Here is a 21,393-nt window from a genome sequence, read left to right on the forward strand (position 1 = left end):
CTGATTACAAGTTACCATCATGCAGAGTTGAAAACCCATATATATCGAAATCATCTACCATGAAGGGATGAGATGTCAGCATGATGGCTCGGCTCCCCTCAGGTCGCTTTGCTTAGCTTTTGTACACTCGTTAGCCCTTCCTTTAAAAAGTGTCACCCAGTGGAAATGATAGATGGTCATATTGATTGAAAATCTTGTAGCATTATATTCATTTGCAGAATTTGTTCTCATGTGGAGCTGGGCTCTTCAAGAGGTGTGGTAGCAGCTGCAAAAGATTTTTTGATCTACACAGAGGATCATGCAGAATCCTGCTGGCTTTGTATTCCTGTGTTGTCCCTACTTATTTCAATGGGCAGAAGAGGTTGGCTTACATCACGAAGAGATGTTATAGGAAACCAAATCAGTGCATCAGCTGTTTGAATGGGAATAATAAATGAAAGTTCCCAAGATAACATCCAAGCACATAATAACGACCCAATAAATATTTAATGCTTCAATTAATTAACTATATATTAGAGTATTTAAAAAGCCCTATTTATATCTGAATTGAGATAAAATTAGTCACATATGTGGGTCTTTATCTTCAAAGAGACATTTCTGGAAAAATATGTAAACGTTTACTATGATATTTATTTAGTGTAATTTAGAATGTTATTCATAATTTGAGTCTCATTTTGAGTATTATTAATAATGATTTAAATAGGCATTATTTATTCTTTAGAAAATAACTTGCTGCATTATTTAGTGTGATTTATTGTGCATCTTGGGACCAGAAAATTTTTCTGATGGGATTAATTTTCAGTTTCATTATGAAAATAGATGAGATGCAGCATGATATATTGGAGAGAGAGCCAGGCTCTGAATCAGAAGACATAAGTTTAATTCTTAGCTCATCTACTTACAATGTAATGTTGAGCAAGCTGTTTACCTTCCCAGAACTTTTAGTTTGTCATCCACAAAAATGGAAGTAATATCCTAAATGGAACTGAGTCTCAAGATTTTTAGGGTGGGGTCTGTGCTTTGTAAATTAAAAAGCCACAGTAAATGTAAATGTGCAGATAGTGAGCTGTGATTAGGAGTATTTTACTTAACAGGAGTCTTTTGATGAGACACATTTATCCCACTAATTGACCCACACTTGTGGCATACAGGTAGATTTTCCTCCCAAATGATTTTCTAATACATCCATGCTCCCTGCTTATAATCATGACTAAAACAGGTGATTTATTTTTCAGTAGAAAAGAATAAGGATTTAGAAAAAGAAAACTCCCTTTGCTAGTCCACATTCTTTCCTTTTATTGTATCAGGGGATAATGCTTCATTAGTAGATTGAACATCCAAAGAGTTTTTGAGCCAAGTGAGGTACTGCACAGCTGTATCTCCAGCAGCTGGGGAGGCTGAGGCAGGAGGATCTCCAAGTTCAAGGTCAGCCTCAGCAAATTAGTGAGACATTATCTCAAAATAAAAAATAAAAAAGGGTGGAGATGTGGTTCAGTGGTTGAGTGCCCTGGATTCAAACCTCAGTACCCTCCTCAAGAAAGGAAAGAAAAAAAAAAAAAAAAGTCTTTGAACACAGCAATCCCAGAGACTAAGTACTTTGAGTATTGTCTTCCAAATGTAAATTGGCCAGAAATATTTTTTTTCTTCTAATAATTGTGTCTGCTATAATGTGTTCACTTGGTTTTAAATGTCAGTGGCTAAAGGTCAAGAGCCATTTTCTGCAGCTACTTCACCAGTAAAATTAGATACATTGTGATTGACATCTTTCAATATTGAGTTAAATTGGAGCCAACTACAATTTACTGAGGAATGTATGCCACTAAAACAAATTGCTTTAAAGACTATGCATACTTCACAATGCACCTTTACTCTAATTGGAAAAGGATGGCAATTTTACTGTTCCAGACTAACTGGGTATTCAGGCAAGAATGATTTCAAAATGGCATATACTCTGCTTTTCACATAAGCCAAAATATAAAAACTCAAGAGCATTTGCATAAAATCTTGGTGGAAATAAAATCATGTCTAATTTCCCAAGGTAACAGTTGTCAGCCATCTTGGCCAATTTCAAGTTACCAGTGGTTTAACTGCTTACAATATTCCCGAAAATTTAACAGTCAACTCCCACAAGCTCATATGAACCAGCTCTAGCACACCAAGGAGAGACCCCAGAGAAAGGGAGGAAAGGCTGCCCCTCCCCCATCCCAACAAAGAGGATTGAGAAAGCAGATTATGCTCAAGTCCAAGAGTCAGCCACAGAGATAGGGATGAATTGTTTTCTCTCTTTCAAGTTGCAGAGGTTTTTGTGTTGCTACTACATAGCAAGATAAACCCTTTCTCTATTTCTAGGTTACTACTGCAGGGGCTCAAAGAGGAAGATGAGTGTGGTCAATTTAAGGGTTACTTGTGAGAAAATTGGTAGAAGTAACAGAAGATACACATATGCACACCCTCTTTAGTGCCAAGAAATTAGGAAATTAGGAAGAATTAGTTGGATTATTGGACTGACACAGACATAACTAGCTATTAAGCCATAATGTGAGAATTCTCAGGCAATACACAAAGGACAGCTAGGTGTTAATGCAGGGTGATTGGTAAATAGGACAAGTCAGTGGAAGTCAGCGATAGGGAAAGTTAATAAGTAGAAGCCATAATCCATGGAACAAGGAATGTTGCTTTGAGCTTGTTCAGAGGTTGATGATCTCATTACATTTTCTATTTTTATTTAAACATGCCTTTTCTAGGTTAACAAAAATAATCAACATGTCTTAGGATTGTGGTGTCTTTCAAGTCCTGAGCGGAAGGGGACAGAATGGGAAATCAACATGTAAACTCACAATTAAATTCAATGTGAGAAAGATTGTTGTAGAAGTACTGGTCATGGGACTATGAGAGCTCACAGGAAATAGCAACTGTGTTATCCAGGGAACTGCAGTTTAAATATACTCTAGATTCATAGTTACTAGAATTTTAAATTTTAGAATGGTAGCAGAGACAGAGGTTATTATCTTAGTAAAATATACAATTTGACGGGTCTTGACATATATGCACCATTGCTACAGTTAAACTAATGAACGTGTCTATCACCCATAAAAGTTTTCTGGTGTTCTTTTGCAATCCATTTCTCTCCTCCACTGCCTCCCTCTTCCACATGCAAGCCCCACACCCAGTAGCCCCTTCTTTGCTTTGTTACTCTGGACTAGTTTTCATTTTCTAGTTGCAATCTGCATTGTGTGTTCTTTTTTCGGTCTTTTTTTCATTCAGCATAATTATTTTGAGATCAATCTATGTCTTTGCAGGTATCAGTCATTCAATAGCACCATTATTCCATTGCTATATAGACACCATGGTTTGCTGATCCATTCACTTCCTTATGGACATTTGCATTGTTTTCAGTTTGGGGCTGTCAAAAATGAAGCTGTTTTCAATATTAGTGTTGAAGTCTTTGTGTTGGCATATGTTTTCATTTCTCCTGGGTATTAAATAACCTAGGAGTAGAACAGCTGGGCTATAGGTATCTACAGAAGGTTTGTGTTTAACTTTTGAAGGAACTTCCAGACAACTTTCTAAACTAACTGTATATTTTGCATTCTCATCAGAAGTATATGAGAGTCCTAGATGCCCTATTCCTATGCCAAATGATGTGATCCGTTGTTTTCTATTGTAGCCGTTCTAGTGGATGTGTCCTTGTATCATGATTTTAATTTACATTTCCCTAGTAACTAATGTAGTTGAGCATCTTTTCATATGTTTGCCACCCATCATATTTGGTTAGATGTCAATTCAAATATTTCTCATGATTTTTAATTGGGTTGTTTGCTTTATCAACTAATTTTAGGTTTTACTATAGCACTATAATAATAGTGTACAAAAATATAATTGCCTTAGTGCATTGACTTTCTATTCTGCAAATTTGCTGAATTATTATTAGTTCCTATAGCTTTTCTGCCGCAGTCTGGCTGGGCACAAATCACTAGCCACTGAAGCAGGAACAAACTTTATTTTTAAACTGTAGGAAAACACTTCACACAGCTCCCGGGGAATCGTCCTGAACGCCACGAGGCTTGTCCAGGAACCCCCAGCCGGAAATATCTCTCCCGGAAAATCCCTCCTCCTGCACTTCCCCAACCAATGGGAACTCTCGGGGAATCCCCGGAAATTCCCACGAGAACTCCAAAATAGTGCGAGAACTCAAAAGTTGCGGCAGAGGCGGATAGTAATGCCTCGCCTGTCAATCAATACTGTTGGCAAAATGCCAGGGGCCATACAGACTCAGCCGTGGCTCTCAGCACTTTTCTTTTTGTAGATTCTTCAGATAATCATGTCATCTCTGAATAAACACAACTGGCTTCTTGCTTTTTGGTGTGGATAGATATATTTCTTTTTCTTGTTTTATTGCCTTGTATGGATTTCCAGTACAATGTAGAATAGAGATGCTGAGAGTGGACATCCCCCTTATCTTAAAGAGAAAACAGTATGACTTTTACCATAAAGTGTGTTTTTAGCTGTAGGTTCTTCTGTAGAATGCCCTTCGTTAAGTTGTGAAAAATCCTTTCTAGGTTGAATTTTCTAGGAGTTTTTGGCATGTTTCTTGTTGCATTGGGTCATTTTTCTTTGTTGTTATATTAATATAACATTTTATCAATTGTATTGATACTCTAATATGTCAATTAAAATATCAACATTCTAATAACATTGTACTTCTAACCAGTTTTCATATTATTGGATTCAATTCAACAACATTTTGCTGGGAATTTTTGCATTTATGTTTGTAAAGGGATATTTGTCTATAGTTTTTCTTCCCTTTAATGTTTTTTTTTTTTTTCTGGGTTTAGTATCAGGATAGCACTGTTTTCATAGAGTGAGTTGAGAAGTTCCCTCAGCCTGTCAATTTTCTAGAAGAATTTGTGTAGACTGGGTATAAATATTCCTTAAATGTTTCATAAAATTCTCCAGTGAAGTCATTTGGGCATGGTGTTTCCTTTGTGAGAAGAATTTTAATTACAATTTCATAGTAGTTATGGGTCTCTTCATATATTCATTTCACCAATATATGTGAGTGAGCTTTGATAGTTTTCTTCTTTCAATATGTTGACTGCATTTAAGTCAATGACATTTTTTAACATAAAGTTATTATACCATTATTATGTATATAGGACTGTTACACTGCATCCTCTTTCATTTCTGACATTGGCCATTTGTATCTTTAATTTTTTCTTGATCAATGTAGCAGTAGATTTATCAATTTTATTGGTATTTTCAATGAACCAGCTATTGATTTAATTGATTCTTAATTATTTTATTGATTTCTGATCTTGTCCTATTTTCTCATGGTAATATTTCTTGCTCAGGAATATTATTTTCAATGGCAATATTCCTTGATCAAAATCTACTACGAATATAGCCATTCCAACTTTGTTTAATTAATTCTTCTATAGGACATTCTTTCCCATATTTTTACTTCTAACTTATTTATTTATATGAAGCCAGTTTCTTTTAGACAACATACAATGGTAGCTTAAAAAATTTCAGTCTAATATCTCTGCCTTTTTAATTGGTATGTGTATATCATTTACATTTGATGTGGTTATTCATATGGTTGGGTTTAAATCTACCATTTGATATTTGTTTTCTGTTTGCCTATTATTCCTTTCCTCTCTCTTTTTCTGCTTTCCTTTGGATAGAGTATTTTTATTATTACATTTTTATGGATTTAATTTTAGTTTTAGTTTTTCTTCTGATTATTTAGATAAAATATATACCATTTTCTTTTTCCAATCTGCTTTCAAGTGATTTATACTCCCTCTATTCTTTTTCATCTTCTGTCTTCTGACCTCTGTTCTAGACATCATGTATTTTTACATATACTATAACCCCCAATTTGTTGTTGTTATTTTTTCTTTAAACTGTCAATTATCTTTTTGGGGAGGGTACCAGGGATTCAATCCAGGGGCAGCCTTTTTTTTTTTTTTTTTTGTATTTTATTTAGAAACAGAGTCTCACTGAGTTGCTTAGTACCTTGCTGTTGCTGAGGCTGGCTTTGAACTCACAATCCTCCTGCTTCAGCCTCCTCCAGAGCGGCTGGGATTACAGGTGTGTGTCACCACGCCCAGCTTGCCAATTACCTTTTAAAGAGTCTTGGAAAAAGAAGCAAAAGTTTCTAATGTATGTTTCCATAATTTATTCTCAGTGCTCTTCATTACTCTTTGTTTATCCAGATACCAATCTGGTTTTATTTCTCTTTATGTCTAAAGAACTCCTTTTAACATTGCTTGTACTGCTGGTTGTGAATTATTTTGGCTTTTGTATATCTGACAAAGCCTTTATTTTACCTTCATTTAAAAAAAATATCATTTTAGTTATAGATGAACATAATCTTTATTTATTTATTTTTATGTGGGGCTTTATTTTTTATATGGATCAAACCCAGAGCCTCAATGTGAGGGACAAGGGCTCTACCACTGAGCTACAGTCCCAGCCCAGAGATTTCCTGAATAGAGAATTCTAGAATGATAGTTTTCCCCAAATCCCAGTCTGAAATGCTGTTTTTCTATTGCCTTCTAGTTTGCATTGTTTCCAACAAGATGGTCCATTGTTATTCTTATCTTTGCTTCTTTATACTGAATATATTTTTACACTAATTACTTTTAAGATCTTTATCACTGGCTTGAAGAATTTTATTATTCTTTGTTTTACTGTTGTTGTTTGTATTTATTGTTCTTTGGGTGTGTTGGGCTTCTTAGATGTCTGAATTTATAGTTTTCATTGAATTTTAGGGAAAAATTTCCACCATAATTTTTAAAAATATTTTCTTTGTCTTCTCTCTTTTTCTAGGATTATAATTACACTTATATTAGGCCATTTCAAATTGTATCACAGGTGACTGATTCTCCATTTTTTATTCATTCTTTTTTGTTTTTAATTTTCATTAGTTTCTCTTATTAACTCTTCAAGTTCACTAATCTTATTGTCTTAGCCATACATTATAAGAAATTTGATTTCTTTTCATTTAATAAATTACACTTAAATAAAATTTGAAACTTTTGCACATTTATTTCCATGATAAGATGATTGCTTTCCACTTACTTTACTTTTCATGTTATGCTTTATCTTGATGACATAAAATACAATTATAATTTTTTTTAATTTAATTAGATATTTATATTTGGTTCCTCCCTTTATACTTTCTCTTTAGTTGTGTTTTTAGTTTTTGTTTTGTTTTTGTTTTTGTTTAGTACAATTGTTTTTGTTTCTTTGGTCATGGACCTTTATACACATAGTGCTTTGATTGTAGACTTATCAATATTACCAAAAGATTTGAAGCTATGCCTTGGTAGTAGACAAGATTTCTCCAGGCATGGGAGAAGTCATAGTATTATGCTTTTCTGGAAGAGCCAGACTTGGGGAAACTTTGGTAGGTTGCTGAATATGTGTTTGTTTGGGGGGATTTAATGGTTGCTTGAAAAGTGTCCCTGACTATCATTCTCCATGGGGGACAGGCAATGTTCACCAGAATATATTATTCATATTGGTAGCATCATTGGAAGGAAAGAAACCCAAGAGAAAGGTAAATTTCAGGGACAAAGGAGTTGCTTGGTCAACTACATTTCCTAACTATAAGAGAAATATTTTATTTTAGAAATAAACTTTGGAGAAACACTGTTTTATTTGTGTGGGCAAGGGAGGAATTTTCCAGACAAAGCTATCTTTTCCTTCCCTACCTGGCTCACCAACATATTCTCCATCTTGTCATGCAGCCTTGATTTCTAATAGTTAGCAATTAATGACTAAGAGACTAAAGAAAACTTAAGGATTTATTCATTCACATGAGCACCCTTAAGGACTAAGCTCTATTCTGTGCTTTAGGAATTAATACTTAAGATAGAGGGAGCTCTGTTGCGAACTGAGATCCTGTTCTGTGCTTTTAAACTGTAGAACTGTGTCTATAGTTTTTGTGTGTGTGTGTTGGCGGGGGGTGGGGGGAGAGAACTGGGTGTTGAACTCAGTGGCACTTGACCACTGAGTCACATCCCCAGCATTGAGTTGCTTAGTGCCTTGCTTTTGCTGAGGTTGGCTTTGAATCCTCTATCTTCCTGTCTCAGCCTCCTGAGCCACTGGGATTTCAGGTGTGTGCCACCACACCCAGCCTGTGTCTATAGATTTTTATAACAATATATATGTCTCCTCCCTTAGCCTGATATGTTTTTTTTAATGTACTATTCAAAGTTAAAACTTAATATGGTTGTTTTGGGAAAGTTTTAGCTATATATCCCAAGGTCAATGTATCAACTTAGAATCTGAAAAACAATGATTACATATTATTGAGAAAAATCTATAAAGTGTATATTTATTTGTCTATGAGTTAAAGTCAAGTTGAAATGACCATAAGACACATGTGCAAGTTGTGCTACCACAGTTTTTAAAACTAGACTTGGTTTACAAGATGTGCAATTTATATATTCCTAAACCAACATAATAATTATTTGAAAGTTGTATGTTCCTAATGTTTCTAAATGAGTCTAGTATTTAATAATTTCTACTTTATTCCAGAAAAGACATAGAGGAGGGCTAAAATGAGTATATTTTATAAAAGTGTCCTCGAAGAAAGCACTATGTGAGATCTTTATTTTCTAATTACATTGATATTTAACTTTTAGACAAAAAGAGGATGATTACCTTCAGATCATCACAGATATCCAGAACTGTCCGTGGAAACGACAAGCAGAAGAATATGAAAATTTCAGGTAAAAGATTTTTCATAAATAATATGAGTAAAAAAATGTTCATTTGCTTTGTAGAAAAATAGGCAACAAGTTATTAAAACCAACAGTAGAAAGGGCCACCTGGTAATCAGGAGAATCGAATTCTAAGGCCCTCTTGTGAGGCACATGGCATTTCTGTCCACACTGCTTACTTAAAAGTTTTTAATTTTGATACTGGAATTAATTCCGAAAAAAAATGCAAGTCCTAAAAAAAGTTTTCATTAATGCTTTTATTATATTTTAAATGATGATACTTCTTTGTACCCTTTTTTTTAGTATGTGTTTATTTTATAAATAAAATATAATGGCAATATAATGGCATTAAGGAATGTTCAGCAAACGTACAGAGAAGAAAATCATCCATGATTCCTTTAATTAGAACAAAAGCCTTTTTGCTTTATGCATATTCTCCTCCAGTTTTTCATTGGCTTTTTAACACAAGTAACATTTAGGAACATGAGTTCCTGTAAGTTGTAACTTACAGAGGAAGCATCAACCACAAAACTAGGTTACCAGTTTGCCATTAAAGAGCTATCATTCATTCTTGGAGAATTTGAAGTTGCACCCAGATTAAAATGCCATTTGTGAAAGCGATACGCCGTTGGAGTGCATGGATATTTATTTGTTACCCTTTCCTCCCCAAACCATACCTGGCACAGAGCTAGGTCAGTTGTCTGGGCTAGCCAGGTGTAAATTATTCTGGACTGTGTTTTGTTTTTCTGGTTCTCTTCTATGCATCCCACTCAGGTTTTGATCTGTGCTAAATTATTTTGTTATATTACAAGCCGGAGACTCATCTTTATCTTCACTTTTTCACATTTTCAAGTTTGATTTAAGCAGTAAGCCTTAAAAGTCTTATTAATGGGACTTTGCTTTCTCTTAAAATATTCTTAGGAAATATCTGCTGCCTGCCTCTCTTCTGGGAAAGGCAGCGACTCTTCTGTTTCCTTGTGCTGTAGCCCAGCCTGTCCCCCTTCAGATGAACTGTCTCTGATACCCCTGAGAATATAAGAGGGGTTCTGGTCAGCCCCTTTGGAGTTGAAGAGTAGCTTCCTGATTGGCTTGAAGCTAAACATGGGTATCTTCCCTCCACTGTACTAGAAAAATGGATGTTGTGACTTCCTGTAGGATTCCATAAGCATTTAACCTGTCACTTCAGGGTGAAAGGCTAGAACAGAGATTCCTATTAAACTCTTTCACCTCCAGGATACCTTAGGTTACGCAGTCCTATTCAAGACTGGCTTCAATGTCCTGAAGAGGATCCAGATAGAAAGCTGTGCTCACAATCATAACCTGAATGATCACAGCATCAAGAGTGGCAGTGGAATCTGATTTTCAGAGACCTTTTCTCACATCTAAATGGGCAAGAAAGAAAGAGTTAAATATTGAGCTATTGAATCCCAATAATTAACTAAATAATTAACTAGAAAGCTAGATGAGTAGTGATGGCAATAATGAAAGCAGGGGTAAAGAAGCTTCTACTTCTGGCCAGGCGCAGGGGCAGACACCTGTAATCCCAGTGGCTCAGGAGGCTGAGGCAGGAGTATTGTGAGTTCAAAGCCAGCTTCAGCAAAAGTGAGGCACTAAGCAACTCAGTGAGACCCTGTCTCTAAATAAACTACAAAATAGGGCTGGGGATGTGGCTCAGTGGTTGAGTGCCCCCGAGTTCAATCTCTAGAACCAAAAAATAAATAACTAAATAAAAATAAAAAGAAGCTTCTACTTCTGGCTGTCAAGTCGGTTCACACCAAGCCTCAGGAGGGTAATGCAAACAAAACAAAGAGCACCAGATACCTGTTTAAGGGTGTTAGAAAACTACTGGACCAGGGGGAATTTACAGGAAGAGGGAGCTGAGTGGCATTTGGGGCTGCTTTTTCTCAGAAGGGACTTGCTGAAGGTAAAATGATGAGAGCTTGAGAAGCTGAGCAGAGCTTCCAGAAATCCCTGGAAAAGACCAGCTCTCCCAAGAACTGATGCCCGCATTCAAATCATTGCCATCCTCAGCTGGATTTAGGAGATCTGCCCTTAGCCTAGATAACAAATAGAAGCAAAAGTAAATCCTCTCTGGAAGAAGGTAATATTATTCAGAGCTTTAAATTATCTCTGCAAGTTTTCTCACACAATGTCTGGCTCAATTAAAATTAAAATTTTTTTTTCCTTTTAGAGATTTAAAGGTTTCTTTTTTTCTTTCTTCCCTTCCATTTTTTTTCTTTTGAAACAAAAATTGGCAGTCACTTTAAATCCAAAACTGCATGAGCATCCTTGCTGCAAATTATCATAGATAGCAGCTACGTGATTGATGGTACATTTTCTCCTTAGTACCATCTCAGTATAAAAAGCACATCAGTAACCATGACAATTACCCAATGGTCTATTCATCCCTTCAGGGACAATTTAAGTAAACATCTGGAACTATACCACTTATGGTGTGTTCTTATTCTAGAGAACAGTTACGGTGACATTTACGTATTTACTTGAGTCTATATTACATTATAATGTTTACATTATGGACATATTTGTAAGCTGAATTGTATAAACCCTCAATAGGAATCTGTGAAATCAAATCCCAATAAACCATCCACTCTTAATTTTTGCCTAACATACTTGGCCAAATCTGAGTCTCTACCTATTTATAAAACCAGCATTGTAGAAACATCCCCTATTATTATAGATGTCAAGTAACTAAATAGTTTTCCATTTTATTTATTTGTAGCATCATTTTATGTCAAATTGAAGGAAAGCAAAATGTTCCTTAAAAAGGTAATAATATTCTTGTATCAGCCATTACAAAAGTTATATTGAATTCTGAAGAATATGAGTAAGAGAATATATTCTAAATCCATCTGCAACACAATTGTTGACACTTCCTATAATTGATACCCACAGACTCTGAAAATCATGAGACTCCTATGGTCAAGGGATCTAAAAATAAGAAAGCTTGAAAGTCATTTTTCTGAAATAAGTATGCTACTTGCCAGAAAATGGGGGCAAAATTATTCATCAAGCAAATATTTGTTGAGCGTTTTCTATATCAAGCACTCTAGACCCCTTTAGTATTGATAAAATGCTGGGTACAAATCATGGCCTCAAGAAATAGTTGTTAAATAATTGGATACATGAAAGTAAACAAGGAAAACAGAAGGTTTCTTTACTGACCTCAAAGAATTTACAGTCAGTTTGGAAAACAAGAAAAAAGAATACAAATATGTATGATTTAATGTCAAAATGAATGCTTTATGATATATACTATGTTATATCGGTATAAGTCTCATTTCTGGAAACATTTTGTAGAAAGAGAACTATAAGTCTGAGGATGGACAGAAAGGGAGAGAGAGACCAATTTAGAAATGATAGGGCCAGGAAGAGTGGCCAGTTAGTTTCAAGGCCAGCTTGGGTGAGTACAAATTTGTACTACGGGGTGCTTGTAGATAGATGGGGGATGGCCTGATAATGCCTGGAGCTTTGATTATCAGAATAAAATCCGCAGACCTTCTGTAGATAACAGGAACCCAGGAGAGATACTCCTACTAAGGAAACTGCATGACAAATTTATTGTTTCAGGGGAAATACTGGGTCACATAACATTGTGTGAACTGGAGTGTTAGTGGGTTGGAGGAGTCAGAGCAGTTAGGGGCTGGTTGCAGAAGAGTGATCATAGGAAAACAAGACTGGAACATTAGTTGTAGCTATGAAACTATCAAGGAAGAGGCACATGACAATGACCCCTGGGGATGGCTTGTGTTATTTGTCTTGTATTTCCTGTGCCCATCACATAGGCAGTACCCAACCAATAGCTGCAAGACTAGGTTACTTACTGACTTTCAGTTCTCTTAATTGAAGGAGAAGAAATTAAAGTGAGGGCTGGTGATATAGCTCAGTTGGTAGAGTACTTGCCTTGCACGCACAAGGCCCTGGGTTCAATCCCCAGTACCACACAGGTAAAAATAAGTAAATGAAGTCAAATGGGAAGTTTGGGATCTGGTTGATTGGTATAATCATAGTGCTACAGACAGAAAGATTTCAAAGGGTAAATGGTTTGGGGGAAGATGAGCCCATTCTGGTTAGGGTGTATCTGAGCTGAGTTGAAGCAACTGGGTATAGAAGACCTTGCCGTGGTCTGGGGAAAACATGAATGCTAAGAGAACCTGCCTCTCCCCCAAAAGAAAAGAATTACAATTTAAAACTGACTTATGTACAAATATGGCCACTGAACTCTATAATCAGCAAGTTTCTTTTGTGCCAAAGGAGCTCATCTTCTTTTCAGAGATTCCTGAGTTCATTCAGTACTTACCTAGAAGTAAGAGAACTTTGTGCCTGAGAACTTTGAAGCCTGGTTGCATTTCTACCTTCTTACCTGGTTGCCTTTACCTGAATCATGAGAGGTTTAAATGAAAGTCTTTTGGTTTTTGGTACTGGGGATTGAACCTAGGGGTGTTTAACCTCTAAGTCATATTCCCAGTCCTCCCACCCTTTTTAAAAATTTGAGACAGACTAAGTTGCTTAGAGCCTCTCTAAATTGCTGACGCTGGCGTTGAACTTGTGGTCCTCCTGCCTTAGCCTCCTGAGTTGCTGGGATTATATAGATATGCCCACCATACCCAGCAAAAGGTTCTTAATCCGAAGTCCACGTTAGCAATTTTATAAAGCCTTCAAAATTGTGTGAGAAATTTTGAACATGTTCCTGAGAAAAGGATCCACAACTTTCATCAGATTCTCAAGAAGTCTAGGATGCCCCAAATGACTAAAATATTTCTAGGAATTCTTCTGGATTTGAGGTTCTGGTGGTGTTGGGATTTGATTACTTATTTCACCTTCCAAGTAGGCATTAGCCTAGACATTGATCTGCCTTCTATTCCTCCCTCCCCTTTAGATATTCTGGTTCTGAATTTGTGTGTTGGTTTTTTTTGTTTGTTTGTTTGTTTGTTTTTGTTTTGGTGAGATCCCATTGAACCTAGTTAAAGAGGATTTTAAGTAAAAGTTGAAAACGTCCTACCCATTTGTCTTCTTTTCTTCTTGGTGTCTAGTTTCTCTTACATATATCTTTACAAACTCAAGAATGTTGAGGTATCACCTCCTCTGCTTTTAAAATCATTTATTGAACCACAAGCCAATATACAGAATCATTTGTGGAATAGCTACTTCGATTTCAGTCTAAGAAATGATTCCTCTTCACAGTCTTTCCCTCTAATTTTCAGAAACTGATGGCTAAGCATTTGCTTGAGCATGACACTCAGAAATTTGAGATGCTTAAATTGAAATTAGACATTATATGAAACACCTCTTACTGGTTCTTCCCCGCTTCCTCTCCTTCACCCTTGAAAGCTCTTTTGTGAAGCTCTGGAAACTTCTGGTAAGCAGATTTTATCCCAGCAGAAGATCTTTGAGCTTTAGTAATTAGTCTTAGATTCCCTAAGTAACTTGCATGGAAATTACTACATTAGCTTTCTTCAGTAGTTTTCTAAAAGAACTGTATTCATTTGTGTGACCAATTACAGGAGTAGTGGGTACACAGCAACAGTACTCGATTTTCATATTACCTTCTCATTTTTCCCCAGAAAGTACACTATTGTTATTATTTTTTAGTTTGTTTTGGACCCTCTGATACCATTCAATTTCATTAAACATCGTGTTTCAAAGATGTGAGTTGGAATCTGAAGCTGATTATTATCAATCAAATATTTACTGAAAACTTAAGGGCAGAAAACAGTTCTATTATGTAAATGCACACCTTTAGGACTCATGCAAATGAGATACCTTTCAAATGACTTGTAAAACAGGTATTTGGTGCCCAATTACTTTGTTATGGATATCTATTACAAGGTAGCAATTTTAGTGAATCTCAAATTATTCCCTCAGGGTTGATTAAATTAAAATTTCTTAAAAGTTATCCCTTACTCTTTCTTGTGTTGAATTTGTAAGCAAAGATCCCAATTTTATTTTGGTAGATACATTGATGTTCCAAAAATAACACGCTGTATGATGTTTTCATTTTTATTTGAGCTCCTTGGGAAAAAAAATACACTGTTAAACAAAATAAACTTATATACCATGTCATGTATGTTAATTTTTAAACACTACATTTACATTGTTAAAATAATGTCATTTAATGATTTAACATTGTGCAAGGTTAGATTCCTGCAAATAAGTAGATGGATAAGTTGATCAACATATCAGAAGAAATAATAGATCTGGAAAACCAAATTTAGTTTAACCAACAGAGATTTCAATTGCCTTCTGAAATATTTCTACAAAAGTAATAGTTCTGTTTATTTCTTTAGCTATTTGTGAGCCTAGAATTTTTAAATTGGCCAACACTTCCTGAACAATATTCGTGTTCCAGGATTTTTGTCCTCTAGCACAGATTCTTAGAGAGAAGCAAAATCATCTCTGTTTCAGACTTTTTTTTTTTTGATTATGGAAGACCACGTTCATTTTTCAGAGCCACTGTTTTTCTCCTTCCTGTTCCTTTTAAATGTTTGCTTTTACAATTCATACAAGGTGACTATGATGACAGCTGAAAGCAATACATATTTTATTTTTTTTTCATATTTAAGAAGATGTGTGTAGTTTATGATAGGTGTTTTGGGTCAGTTGTCAGATTGAAAAAGCCTTTTTTTCTCTTTTCCTCAGCACCCAGACTGTTCTTCACTGTTAATATCCTGTCATATCATCTTCTATTTGTCATGCCATATAGCATGCCTGTGCATTTAGAAAAGCCACAAAAACCACACCATATCATTACTTCTGCTATATTTAATAATAGAAATGAGCTCTTGGACATTAGGGACCAGCTTCTCTCCTTAGTCTTCAGAATATAAACTTGGCTATAAAAATGCATTGAACTCACGTGGGATTCAGTGTCTTCTAAATTCTATTTCAAAAATTAACTCCCAAGTCATACTCAGTATTAACTATATTGCTGTATGTGCCCATGTCAGATAAGCCTCCTCCAAGGCCATTCTGTCTTTCAAATCTTCCTCACCTTATACCATTGCCTGCAATGTCTTCATCAATGTATTGCACTGTTTAAACACTGGTACAAATCCCAGGAGACAAACCTTCTCCAGTGTTTCAACATGACTGCTTCACTGCTGGGTTTACATTTCAATAGACTTCATCTCCTTTGCTTTGATAATCATATTCATTTATATTTTATTTTACTTTGGTTTAGTTCTTATATTCTACTCGAGTATATGAGCTCCTCTTTCGTAAACTTGAAAATATCCGTGCATACATTAGCCATGAATGGAAAAATGCAGTTATCTGAGTTGCTGATTGAATTTGGTCTTTATTCATTCTCTCAGACTGAAACTTGTGTGGTTTCCATGTTGAATACTAGTTCACACAACCCCTTAAATTTTTCTATGGCTTTCAAGTTTTGAAGGGGAACTTTGGGTTGAGGGACAGGATGAACAAAATGGTAAAGTTTGTGAAGAATTCATTTCCTTGTTTTATATTTCATATACATCTCCAGATGTATTGAATATCTTCTCTGTATCAGATTTCTAGGTTTCCTTTTCTCCCCCTTTTTTCAAAATATTTTTTAATTGATTGTTTTTAAATAAATGACAGCAGAAGGCATTACAGTTCTTCAAAATCTTTTAAAAATGGTCTCAGCAATTCCTGTTCTCTGTTGCTTCCAATCCAATGCCTTGGAGTCTCAGGGCCACCATGCCATGTTAGGACTCCATGTTCCCAAATGTTGTCTTCCTTATTCTTTCTCAAAATTCCAGTTACTGTGTGGTAGATCTCTCTTGATCTCCGGGGTATAGTAACTTGTGTTAGATGTCAGTGACCAATAAATAGACTGTTTCTGAAAAGAAAGGAGGCAAACAAACAGTTATTGAATGCCTACTGCATGGCAGCTTCAACGCTTGACACATTGTGTAATCTTTAAAGTGTATAATTCAGTGTTGTATATTGTAGTAGATTCAGAGTTGTACAATCATTGCCACTAATTGCAGAATATTTTCATTATTCCCCAAAGAAATCCATTCCCATTAGCGGTAACTTCCCATTCCAACTCCCCATAGCCCTTGGCAACTAGTAATCTACTTTCAACTCTATAGATATGTTCTAGAAATTTCATATACATGAAATTATACAATATGTGGCCAAGATAGAGGATTATGGCTTCTTTCTCTTAGGATTATTTTCAAAATTTATCCATTGAAACATATATCAATACTTCATTCCTTTATATTATCAAATAGAATTCTATGGTATGGATGTTTTGTTTGCCATTCATTAGTTGAGAAACACTTGTTTTGTTTGCACTTTTGGTTATTGTGAATAATGATTTTTTAAATGAACATTTGTATCTGTCTATGAGCATATGTTTTCATTTCTTGTTATACACCTAGGAATGGCATTTCTAGGTTATATGGTTTAACACTTTGAGATATTGTCAATCTATTTTCCAAAGTAGGTGCATATTTTACAGTCCTACCAGCAACATGTAAAGGTTCTAATTTCTCTACATCATTAACAACATTCCTTATTGTCCTTTTTAAAAATTTGTGTCATCCTAATGAGTATGAAATGTTATCTTGTAGTCTTTATTTGTATTTCTCTAGTTATTAATGATGTTGAATATCTTTTCATGTGCTTACTGGCCATTTTTATATCTTTAGAGAAATATCTATTCTAATCTTTTGCTTTTTTTTTCTTTTTGGTACCAGGAATTGATCCCAAGTTTGCTTAATCACTGAGCCACATCCTTAGCCATTTTTTTAATGATTTATTTTGAGACAGGGTCTCCCTAAATCCCTAGAACCTCATGAAGTTGCTGAGGTTGGTCTTGAACTTGCAATCTCCTGCCTCAGCCACCAGAGTTGTTGGGCTTTCAGGCATGTAACACCAAACCTGGCTCTTTTGCTCATTTTTAAAATCGACTATTTTTCATTTTATTGTTGAGTTATAAATATTCTTCATATATTTATTTTGTACACACTTCCTCATTAGATATATGATTTGCAAGTGTCTTCTCTCATTCTGTGGGTTGCTTTTCAGTTTTCTTAATCCTGTTCTTAATCTTTAAAATCTTGATGGAATCCAATTTATTTTTCTTTTGTTACTTGTGTTATTGGTGTTATTTCTAAGAAAACATTCCCTGACCCAAGATCATGGTTTATGCCTGTATTTAAGGAGTTTACAGTTTCACTTTTCACACCTGGGTCTATGATCCATTTTGAATTATGTGTATGGTATGAACTAAGAAACTAGCTTCAATTCCAGTTGTCCTAGTTACATTTGTTGTAGGGACCATAAAATATTATTTACCATCAACATGAGGGTTTATTTCTGGGGTCTCCACTTATTTTCACTGAGCTATTTATCCTTATGCCACCGCTGCAAGTTACAGTGAGTTTGAAATTGGGAAGTATGAGGACTCCTCTGTGGCTTCCATTTTCAATCAAGTTTGGAAGAGTATATATAGTTTTCTAAAAGTTTTGACTTTTCCAGTGTTTTGGTTTTTTTTAATCCCTTCTGGGAAAATTGCTCAATTTCGGCCAATTCTTCCTTTCCATTCCCTTCTTTTTTCAACTTCATGTCAGTCCTTACACACTTTAATTTATTGACAGTCTGCCTTGTGCCAGGCACTTTCTCTCTTCCTGCCCCTCCTCTGAGTTCTTACATCCTTTCATCAAGTCTTTAACAGCATATGCAAGTCCAGCCAACATAATGTGGTCTGTCTTAGATAGGCTAATCTATTGTTAAATCAATGCTGACATGTCTCCAGTATCATCCAATGGGAGTATTTTGTCATGCAAATGAAAATATGAAACTTCTCTGGGGAGACTGAAGGATGTTATAGTGGTGATGAGATTGGAAGAAGCAGCCTGAAAGAAGGCACTCAAGATAGAGGATTATGTTCAGTCTCCTAAGACCCCACATTCAGGAATAGAGCAAACAAAGGACCAGGCATTTGGGGATCTAGTCTTAGCTAGTGATTCTGAAGAAGGCTTTGATCCTCTACTTCCTCTCTATAAAGCCAGGACTTGTAGCAAGCATCTCTGAGCTCACCCTTTTTCCCTTGCTTGGATCCCTTAGGTTGTGGCAATAGAAGTGGGTATTAGGAACAATTGAGAGGTTGTCTAAGTTGAGCTATATCTATACAAACACACACCTTCCCATACGCAATGAGGTGAATTAATAAACGAGTGCTTTTTGTTGAATATTTAATATATACACAGGAATATATATCCAGTTCACTGGTCAGGACTGGACATACTTGATATTTTCTTTTTGATGTTAATGAGATTCAGAACATTCTCTCAGAAACTTTAATCAATATGGTGACATATATGCAAGAATAGATAACTACCAGTGAAAGATAATATATGGGACAAAGCCATGGATCACTGTGGATACTCAGAGGGGGAGCAGATCCCTGAGACATGGGTTTGTAGAAAAGGTTTTATTGAGGAAGGAAGCCAATTGAAGAAAATGAAGAATTCAGACAGGAGGAGAGGAAGAACACAGATGGAGATAAATCTGTATAAGTGCATTTACATCCCAGGGAGAAGAATGAATAGTTAATTTTTAGGCAGCTGATGTAATGTTATATGGAGCCCTGGGAATTTGGATTTTATCTTGTAAGTGCTGGTAAGATAACTGAAAGTTAAATATAGCTGTCCTTGTTATAATACTAAAAAAATTTTTGTACTTTGATCTTGGAGGAAATTTGACCATTTTAATCCACTGTCTACTCTGTGATAACCTGTCAAAATAATTAACCAGTTTTCTTGTGCAAATTGATATAAGTAGCCACTCCTGCACAGGACAGGTGTAAAATGAAGATGTGGACGAGGAATTCAATAGAATAATCTTGAAGAGAAATATGCTGGGGTGGGGCAGCTCTGGGGAGCATTCAGCAGTTCCAATGGAAGAGGAAAGAGGCAATACAGAATGTGGCTTCTGTATTCTGATAACACTCTTGGCTTTTTCGGTTCTGGGTCTAAGTAGATTCATTAACGGATAACCACTGGTGTCTGACTTTCTAATTCTAAAAGCATAGGGCATCCCACCTTCCTTTTTTTAATATTTATTTCTCAGTTTTCGGTGGACACAACATCTTTATTTTATTTTATGTGGTGCTGAGGATCGAACCCAGCGCCCCGCGCATGCCAGGTGAGCGCGTCACCGCTTGAGTCACATCCCCAGCCCCGCATCCCACCTTCCTAATTTTGTGAGTTGGAGATTTGAAAATAAAATGCCACTGGCTGATTAACGTCATGAGTCATCCTGAAGCAGGGATAGCTATCTGTTCCCCTATCCTACCTATCAGTGTGGTGCCAACCTGATAGTCACACAAACTAACAACAGATCCCCTCTGGATTCCTGGAATTCTCACAGTAGTCTAGGTAGCTAGATCTGTCTTGTGGGTTCTTAGACCACTGTTAATTCTTTTTTTTTTTTTGTATCAGGGATTGAACTCAGGGGCATTTGACCACTGAGCCACATCCCCAGCCCTATTTGGTATTCTATTTAGAGACAGGGTCTCACTGAGTTATTTAGTGCCTTGCTTTTTGCTGAGGCTGGCTTTGAACTCGTGATCTTCCTGCCTCAGCCTCCTGAGCTACTGGGATTACAGTCATGCACCACCATGCCCTGCAGATCATTGTTAATTCTTAATAGCACAAACTCTCCCTTTAGTTTGAAACATGCTTCCATTGTAAGCCAGTTGATTCTCAAATTAGTGTCAGCACATCATCATGATTTTTGTACTTCTTACATACTCAAAAAACACTTTCTCCTCCATGACACAAACCCTGGAAGTAGTTGTCTATACACACCCTCTTCTGTTACCTTCTGCTTATCTTGTGACTTTTCCCCTGGTCACCATGTACCATGCTGGGTCATTCTCATCCATTCCTGGCTTGATAAAATTAATAGAAGTATTTTTTAATGCAAATTGGACTATGGACTTTGGCCAGGACTTGCTTCCAAAACTTCTACCTGTGCCACAAACAGTTTGCAGCCTACTCAAGACAAAAATTAAAATCCCAGGAGACTCTGCGTTGCCTGGGAACCACTGCTTCTGCAGCCTCACTACCCACTATTTTGCTCCCCTATATTGGTCCAGTACCTCATCAAATGTTCTGTACTTGCTTCATCCACTGAGCCTTGACGACGCTGTCCCTTCTGCCTCCCCCACCTTTCCTCCTCAAGGATACTAACCTTCATTTATCCCTTCCTAAACCCAAATAAGTTGTTGCTGTGCTATCCTGAAATTTACCTTCATTTAAATTTACATCAGTCATAAGAATAAATTTTCATTGCATGTGTGTGGTTATTTAATTTATAGACCTGGTTGATTTATGATCCATGGGCATGCTGTATATGGGCCTCAGTTGAGTAGAGAAAGTAGGAGTTGGAGCCTAAAATTTGGTTTCTGGATTCAGGAGCATAGACTCAACTTTACATTGGCACTATGTGTCTTATTGACTTTCCTTTGTATTATCTGTTGTCTTTAATTTTATAAAGTGGTCCCGTCTTATGTTTGGGAGCAGTGGATGCTGAAACTCCAAATGGTATCCTGAACCCTATATATACTGTTATTTCCTATACATACATACTTATGATAAACACAAACTCTTCATAACACAAACTCTCCCTTTAGTTTGAA

General features: G+C 36.0%; 1 protein-coding gene and 1 non-coding gene across 2 annotated transcripts in view; both read left to right on the forward strand.

The window, feature by feature from the left end:
* St8sia6 (ST8 alpha-N-acetyl-neuraminide alpha-2,8-sialyltransferase 6) overlaps window positions 1-21,393 on the forward strand; it is a 121,960-nt gene that overhangs the window by 79,902 nt on the left and 20,665 nt on the right. Inside the window, exon 3 of the mRNA XM_027928444.2 lies at window positions 8,658-8,744. Within this exon, the coding sequence (XP_027784245.2) occupies window positions 8,658-8,744 (87 nt within the window). The remainder of the gene's footprint in view (window positions 1-8,657; window positions 8,745-21,393) is intronic.
* Trnaa-ugc (transfer RNA alanine (anticodon UGC)) lies at window positions 12,626-12,699 on the forward strand. The gene has a single exon. It is a non-coding gene; the product is annotated as a tRNA-Ala (tRNA).

The sequence above is a fragment of the Marmota flaviventris genome, chromosome 12 (assembly GCF_047511675.1).
Source record: "Marmota flaviventris isolate mMarFla1 chromosome 12, mMarFla1.hap1, whole genome shotgun sequence".
In the NCBI taxonomy this organism is placed as follows: domain Eukaryota; kingdom Metazoa; phylum Chordata; class Mammalia; order Rodentia; family Sciuridae; genus Marmota; species Marmota flaviventris.